We start from the raw sequence: 8,310 nt of genomic DNA, 5'->3' as shown, positions 1-8,310 counted from the left end.
TCTCCTCTCCTCTCCTCTCCTCTCCTCTCCTCTTCTGTCTCTCCCCGCTCTATCCTTCTCACCTGTGTGTCTGTCTTCCCAGGGTTCACAGCAGATCCTTGTCCCCACCCCCTCTCAGGAGCCTTCAGCATGGTGGCCACCTCCACTCACTCTCAGCATCCTTGCGGTCTGGGGCATCCTCGGGGAGCTTCCTCAAGTAGTCTTTGAGCAGCAGCTCGTAGCGGGGGACCCTTTGGACGGGCTCTAGCATATGGTGTTGCAGCGTCAGGTTCCCACACACCTCTTGCTTCTGTAAGATGGGGAGCAGCGTGGTCATCTAAGGTCATGTTTGGACTCCACAGCCCCAGGAGCTGCCCAGGACTGCCTACTCTTTAAGACCCAACCAGCAAGTTCACTGTTTACAACTGGGGAGATTGAGGCTTGAGCAGTTGCACAATGACACCAGAACCAGAACCCAGGTGGCTTACTCGAGGCCCACAGCTCACTCTTTACACACACCCTCACTGCAGAAAATAATGCAGCAATAAGACTGTCTCTTCCCACAAGAGTTACTGTCCCAGCTTCATTCTCCATGGTCAGGAGCTGAAGTCCTCTCCCTCTCTGCTGAACTTTGCCCAGTGTAGTCTATAGGAAGTCAGACAGGACCTCTCCTCATGCCCAGAAGTTGTCCTAAGAGACTTCTCATTATAGACACAAGCATAGGTACTTGGGTGGGCAGGCAGGGTGCTGTGACCCAGAGGGCCAGGATCTGCCCCCCCGCCACTCACAGCTCCTAGCACCTCCCACCTCTCTGACTTGAAGCAGTTCCCTCTTCCAGAGCTCCAGTAGCAATTTGCTATTCCCCTGGGCAAGGCAGACCCTTAGCCCCATGTCATAGTCTCAGACACATAAAAGGGGTGATCCAAAAAGACAGTGAACGTTTACATTCTAAAAATTTGGAAGCGAGCATGGTGGCACAAGCCTGTAATTCCATCACTGGGGAGGTTGAGACAGGAGGACCGCTGGGAGTTCAAGATCAGCCTGGGGGCTACAAAAGTGAGCACAAGACCAGCCTGAATTGTGTAGTGAGATCCTGTCTCAAAAATAATAAAACAAAATAAAATAAAATTCATTGTGGTAAAAGGCACATTGCTATTAAACCCCCTTGAAATACTTCCCTGAGGCGGGGGTATAGCTCAGTGACAGGTACCTGCTTGGCAAGCTTGAAGTCCTAAGCTTGATTCCTGGTACCAAAAAAAAAAAAAGTTTCCCTCTGGGTCAGTGAAATAGCTTAGCAGACTAAGTGTCTGCTTTGGCAAGTGCAGGGACTGGGGTTTGATCCCCAGTCCTGCTTGCCACACTGGCCCCACCCCCAGGGAGCGCTGAGTGAGTCCTGGCATGGTGGCACATGCCTATAATCCCAGCCCAGGGGAGGCTGAAAATGGGAGGATCACTATGAGTCCAAGCTGCATAGTGAGACCCTGTACCAAATACATAAATGGGAAAAAAAAATTCCACCCTTTTCCAACACACTTATCCCATCCTTTGTGACACTTTCTAAAGCAATTTTGGAAGTTGTTCTTTTGTCTTTGCAAGGTGTGATAAAAAAGCAGTGGACGTGGCTGACAAGCACCATCAGTGGAAATGCAGACCACTAAAAACACCACCGTGTGTCCTCATCCCCACTGCTCACTGGAGCTGGTTCCATGTCACTTGTGGCTCTTCCAAAGTCAAAATGACCATGAAAGGTCAATTGAAGACACTGAAGCCACCAAGACAGCTGAACTAAAGACACTCATGGAAGAGAACTTCCAGAAGGGCTTCAGAAAGTACCAAGCACTGTGGCAGAAGCGGGCCCAAAGCAAGGGGAAGAGCTCTGAGGCGGACTCACAGGGGTGTATATTTCTCTGTAATTAAGGTTTTTTCAAAGTCAATATTCACCATATATTTGGATCACGCTTCATGCATGCCAGAAGCTGTTGCCCCATCACAGCCGTGTTCCACTTGGGGTTTCCTTCTCCCCTGCCAATACTCACTGGAAGCATCTTGGCCACCTAACAGCCTGCTGTTTCTGTTCCAGCGCCCACCAGCTTCTGCCCTCCCCCCACCAGCATCTTCAGGGTTGAAGCCATTTTCACCTGCTCCTGGGCCAACATCTTCACACCCGGGTGAGCCCAAAGTTTTCCTGAATACAGCAGGCCAATAGCAGCCTACTTTGAAACCCTTTTAATATGAAGATCAGGATAGTCCCATGATTTAAGAGTATCTCCTTACAAGAAGCTTAGGAATAAAGACAGAAAAATCTGGTTTCCTGGCGGAGAGGCCTGGAGCATCACCCTTCACCAAGTGAGAATCCCCAGAAAGGGGGCAGGTGGAAGATGTGTGGCCAGGCAGGACCGAGTGAGAACATGACCTTACTCCACTGACACCCACTCGAATGCACAGCCTGTGCCAGATCATAGATGATCAGCAGATGAACCTAACCCATCCTAGAGGAGATCAGGACAGAGGCCTGTCCAAGATGAAAGGGGACAAGTGATAATGAACACAACGGGGGGACTTAGGTTGGTTATGGACCAGCAAAAAAAAAAAAATGTCATTGGGATAACTGGTGACATCTGAGTGTGGGATGTGGAATAAATAGATGCTATCAGTGCCAAAATTTCTGAAGTTGATCACTGCTCTGTGATCACGTGGGAGAATATTCTCATCCACTTTTAGCAATAAAGGGCTACAGTATTTGCAACTAAGTCTTCAGAAAATCAAATATAATCGTACATATGCATTTAGAGAGAAAGGGGAACAGGATACAATGTTATCTAACACTTCGGCATTTTTGCACTTTTTCCTGTAATGGTTTGAGATTATTTAAAAATTAAAGTTTCAGTAATTTTAAATGTGGTTTGGGTTGAACAGAGGAAAACTTCCAAGGCCCTGGGAAACTTGATGGTGACCTGATCCCATCTGGGCTGGGCCAGGGTTTCTCACCCTTGGCCCACATACATCAAGGGTGGAGAATTTCTCTTGTGGACCATCATGAACACTGCAGGGCATCCCCAGCTTCCACCCCTCGAATAACAGGAGCAATGCCAGCATCTGCAGGCAGGGCCCAGGTCCTTGGGGCATCGTCATCTGCAAAGAATGGTTGTGCTTTGCTGAGTCTGAGGTGCAGAGCCTGCCCAGGATGGCCTGCTGTGCCCAGCACCTGACGTCTGCCCAGCTATCAGGACACACTAGTTAGAAACCAGCCTGCAACCATAGGCTGTATCCACAGCCAGTGTCCCCAGGCAGATGTTGCTTGGTACAGTGCGGTGCCAGTGTGGCCACTGCAGAAAGCCATCTGTCATTTCAGTCTTACAAGTGTCCCATCCCCTAAGGGCCTGCTGGACACAAGAATTTGGTCTGTGCTGTGTGGCTAGGGAAACTGTAGTCCGTGCTGGGAGAAGCACGGCCTCACTGCTCTGAGGCACCTGCTCGATGCGCTCCATGGCATGTATGACACCATGCTGTGTGATCATGTCAGTATTTTAGTGTTGCAACATCTCCCCAAAAGAAGTCAAACTCCCAAAAGTACATCAGCCCCAGCTGGATAGGCAATGGGAGGAAAAGCAAATGAGTCCTGATTATGGTCTCTGTTTCCCTTTCCTGCCTGAAAACAACCAAAGCAGATATCCATTGGCCAATGCAAATTTAGAGTTCAGCATCCTCAACTGTAGCGTTTTGATGAGGATGACGAAATGACAATGAGAGTGATGACAGAGGAGGAGGAGGTAGGGGAAGAGAAGGAAAGAAAAACAGCCAACTTAAGTCTCAGGGCTGAGGATACCTAGGCCACTTGGGGCCAGAGTCAGAGGAAACTGGGGCGCCCCAGCCAAGATTTCTTGATAGTTTACAATGCATTGACAAGAGACCATAAGGAAAAACACCCATGCAGCTGTGTCCTGGAAAGCAGGGTTATGTCCTTGTCCCCTCTGCAGGGCTGCAGAACCATAGCACTTGCATGGCCCCAGGCTTCGTCCTCTCAGAAACCCACTTGGGTGGGTCCTCATCTGCTCCCCTGAGCTGGCTGTCACCACAGCTGTGCGTGGTGGGTGCTGGCCCCATAATGCAGGGAGCACAGGCTCCTAGACAGGTGACACAAGAGTCCTGTGGCAGCTGCCGTGTCAGTGAAGGTGGAGCTGGAGTTTCTTTTCTTTATGTACATAGTACAGGGCCTACAGGGTCTCACTACACAGATCGGACTTGCAGTGATCCTCCTGTTTTCAGCCTCCCAAGGGCTGGGATTACAGGTGTGCATTACAATGCCCAGTCTCAGTCACTGTCTCAATGTGCCCTGGGGCAGGGCTGGCACAGCTCGCTGGGGATCAAATCCCGGTCCCTATGCCTGCCTAAGCAGGTGTTTTAGTTCACTGAGATATCTGACCTGCCATAAGCTGGAGTTTCATATCCTGTGAACCACAAAGGCTAATTTGTGTTGCTAGGCCCCAGTTCCCCATCCTGAATTAGGAACAATCATTTGTCCCTAAGAGTCATTACGATGAACAAAGCATCAGGACATGGTCTATAATTTTACTAATGTTCTCTATGCTCACAGATTTCAATGAACTCATCTACTACTTTTGGATGTACAAAAGTACATCTTTATACACACACACACACACACACACACACACACACACCCAGCCCCACACATCTTGAGGCTGCCTGCTGGCAGCCACCTACCTGGATGCTGTGAACAACATCCTTAAAGGGCAGAGAGCGCTGGGTCCATGAGCTCACCAGCCCCACCGCCCGGTCAAAGTTCTTGACGTACTCCCCATACATCTTCAAGAATGGGGCCAGCTTCTGCAGGATGTCCCCAAGCCGAGGGTTTGTGTCCCTTTGGTAGAGAGAAAGATCATCAGAGAAACAGGCTCAGTGGGACAAGAGCTCCTGAGGTTAGGGGATGTGAACAAATGCTGGCAACTGCCTGACTCCTTGCACTGCATGGTGGGGGGCACATTGGTCACCCTTTCTGAGCCCATTGTCTTCTGTGTCACATAGGGTAGAACACAGTATGCTATTGGGAGATTAAACAGGAGGATGCCAGCCAGGCCTAGTGGTGCATGCCTGTAATTCTGCTATCTTGAGAGGCTGAGTCAGAAGAATCACAAATCTGACCCACCCTATTGCTATAAATTCCTACTATGGTGCACACAAGGCTTTGACCAAAAAGCCCAGCAACAGAGTAGGATGGGTGAGAGCTTGGACCCCTGTGCCACTGTCATAAAAGGAGCTGAGGAGGCCACACACGTATTTATGGTTGAGTCTCCAGGGCCTGGAGGGAGAAATCCCATGTGGACTTCACCAGCCTGAAGATTCTCACCCAGCCCCAAGCATCTTGGGGACACAGTATAACCTGCTCTGCAGCTGGATCTTATCTGTCTGAAGATGCACAAAGTGACCAAATCTGGTCCTGACCTACTGGCAAAGACCCCCACCCAGGCTCTCTGTCTCTGTGCTACGGGGACACCTCAGGAAAGCCAGGGCTGTGAGGGTCTAGACAGAAGGGATGCTAAGCAAACTCTAGGTATCCCAGATTGGGGGCAGGCCAGGTGAAGAGAGCCCTGATAATGCTTCATTAATTAACTGTACCTTGCTAATGGGAATAAGTGGCCAAGAGGGCAGAAGGAGGAGGCTCTGAGGTTCACTGTCAAGGCGAAGGTGGCCTCCACACAAAGGGGGCAAACTAAACCAACAAGCATTTCTTGTTCTGCATTCTGCATCAACAGCTTCCTTAGAAGCTAAGGCTTGGAGGAACTAAGAGGCTGGTCAAGATCACCCACTAGAAGGGGTGGGGCTGGGATTGGCCCCAGCAGCCTCAGGAAAGGAAGGTGCCTAGCCACGATGCGGCAGCCCCCAGGTACCTGCAGGGGTTTGAGGCCCAGCAACTCCATTGTAGAGGTCCCAGGGGCATCAGGTGTACTCACCATTCCTCCGTGATCCTTGTCCGCAGCTCAGGCAGCAGGAACTGCCCATGGAAGCGATAGATGGAGGAAATGTTAGAGAAGATGCCAGTTGTCACTTCTGGAGGGATTCCTGCTTCTGTCAGCCTGGTGCAGAAAACCTGGGCATAGAGAAGCGCATGATGGTCACTGAGTATGAATCGCTGTGGACAGTGATGCAGGCTGGACACTCGGGCAGGGCCCTGCCTTATGTTCCCTTATGTATGCAAGAGCCACTGTGCTTCCTTGTCATTAAACAACCTGACAGCCTTAACACAAATAGGGAGAGAGGGGCAGTCCTGGGGGAGGGGGAAGAATATTATTGCTCTTCCCCCTCTCAGGAGAAATGGGAGGCTGCCATTTCTTTTTCTGTTGTATAAGACACAAGTGGGAGCAGCACACTCTACCAAACCCTGCTTTCCACAAGTGCTTCATTTCCTGTGCGCAGTGTTGCCTTGAAAACAGGGATGAGTAGCACCCACCATACCCAGCTCATTATGCAGAAAAGTGCCCAGCAACCACCCATGTGCTCAGGTAATGCAACTACGAAGAAGAAATGTCCCTAAGAGTATCACACAAAACCCTGGTCCCAGAGTCGCAAGCCCTGAAAGAAAAAGTTTCTAGACCACACTTAAATTTGCCCAAGTTTTAGTAACAAAAACATTCATATTCCAACTGTAGTGTCCAACTGGTGCTAACGGGTAGGGTGTTTGTTTCTGAAACTCAGTGCTTGCCCACTGAGATTCCACAAGTGGACCAAGATGGTGTCTCAAGCCGTGTGAACTTTGTTACCTGGTCCAGCAGGTGTAGCCGCCTCACGTAGGTCTCCTCGGTGTGCAGGAGCTCCTGGGCAAGGTGCAGCAGCTTCTGAGGGTTGGAACACTGCAGAGAGAAGGGAACAAGTCACTGGGGGTGGGGTGGAGAAGCGCAGCTAGCCCAGGCTTCCCTCTGTGCACCAGGGTGAGCAGTGTCCATGGACAAAGGAGCTCGCTGGGCCTGGCCTTTGCTGCTTAGTTCTCAAAGATGCTATTTCCATTTCTGCCAGTACTCCAAGGTGGACTATAATGCCAAGAGGATTCCAGCTTCCCAGAGCTCTGACTACGGAGCAGCTATAGCGAACATATTCAGATCGACTGCAGGACTGGAGGTACTGTTCAGTGGCGGTGCTTGCACTGCACGCGCGAGGACCTGGAGTCCTTCTCAGCACCGTCGACAGAACAGAGCAATGTCAGCAAGGCAGATGGCAGGCTGGAAAGCAGGAGGCCCTTCTTCCCCACAGAGACATGGGTTTGACAGCAATATACGGAGCAGAAAACCTCTAGCGGAATTCTAGAGACCAGTTGGAAGCAACGGCACCCACGACTGCAAACCCGAGGAGAAGCTCCAGGGACAGAAAAACTGGTGTGCCTGCCTTAGTTCATCTGTGTCACAGATAGCAAAATACTTATGAATGAGCAGTTCTTAAACAACAGAAATTTATTTCTTATAGCTGTGGAGGCTGAAGTCCAAGGTCATGCCACCTGCAATTTTGGTGTGTGATAAAAGCCAGGTTTCTGTTCCCAAACACCTTGAATACGTGCCCTCACATGTTAGCTCTATTCCTGCTCTTTAAGCCAGAGCAGAAAGGCTGTGAGAAGTGGTTTTTTTCAGATCCCAACCAAAAAAAAAAAAAAAAAAAGAGTACATACAAGGAAATAGGAAATATGATCCAAATAGAAAAATAAAATAAACCAGTCTGAAGAAAGAGATCTGTGATCTACTTGAGAAAAAAGTCTGCACAGTTGGATACTGTGTAAAGTTGTGGAATGAGGTAGAAGAGAGCGCAGATAACTAGAGTCAGGAAAGGATGCAGAACAAAATGTGTCAACTAGGAGATTAAAAGCTATGGAAAAGAATGAAACACTTTGAGGGAGTGTGAAAAATACAATGACTGACCTGAGAAATTGGGAAAAAGAGTTCAGCAGTAGATCTGATCCGGCAGAAGAATCAGAAAACATGAAGAGTGGTCATTTAAAGTCACAGAGTCAGAGGAGCAGAACAACAGAGAGAAGCAAATAGACCATGAGGGACTTCTGGGACACAATCAGATGACCCAATCCATGCATGTGTGAGGCACAGAGGATGAGGGAGAGAATGGGACAGAGAATTTATTTGAAGAAATTATGGCTGAAAAATCCCGAAATCTGAGAAAAGAAATAGGCATGCAAATTCAAGGAGCTCAAAGAACTCCAACTAAATAAATCAACAGAAAACTATACATGAACAAGCTATAATTAGATTCAAGTCAAAAATCCCAGTCTTGAAAGCAGCAAAACAAAAGTAATGTCTCAGCTGGGGAGATAGCTTG

The 8,310-nt window shown here is 49.2% G+C and overlaps 1 protein-coding gene across 3 annotated transcripts in view; it reads right to left on the bottom strand.

Annotated features, from left to right (window-relative positions):
* Fgd3 (FYVE, RhoGEF and PH domain containing 3) overlaps nucleotides 1-8,310 on the bottom strand; it is a 57,787-nt gene that overhangs the window by 18,062 nt on the left and 31,415 nt on the right. For all 3 annotated transcript variants that reach the window (XM_023707787.1, XM_004647567.2, XM_023707788.1), the window contains exons 4-7: nucleotides 6,756-6,845; nucleotides 5,949-6,085; nucleotides 4,702-4,858; nucleotides 151-289 (exon numbers count right to left, since the gene is read on the bottom strand). In XM_023707787.1, the coding sequence (XP_023563555.1) occupies nucleotides 151-289; nucleotides 4,702-4,858; nucleotides 5,949-6,085; nucleotides 6,756-6,845 (523 nt within the window). The remainder of the gene's footprint in view (nucleotides 1-150; nucleotides 290-4,701; nucleotides 4,859-5,948; nucleotides 6,086-6,755; nucleotides 6,846-8,310) is intronic.

This window comes from Octodon degus, unplaced genomic scaffold, assembly GCF_000260255.1.
Source record: "Octodon degus isolate 3935 unplaced genomic scaffold, OctDeg1.0 scaffold00312, whole genome shotgun sequence".
Taxonomy (NCBI): Eukaryota; Metazoa; Chordata; class Mammalia; order Rodentia; family Octodontidae; genus Octodon; species Octodon degus.
This window is presented reverse-complemented; position numbering and strand designations above follow the sequence as displayed.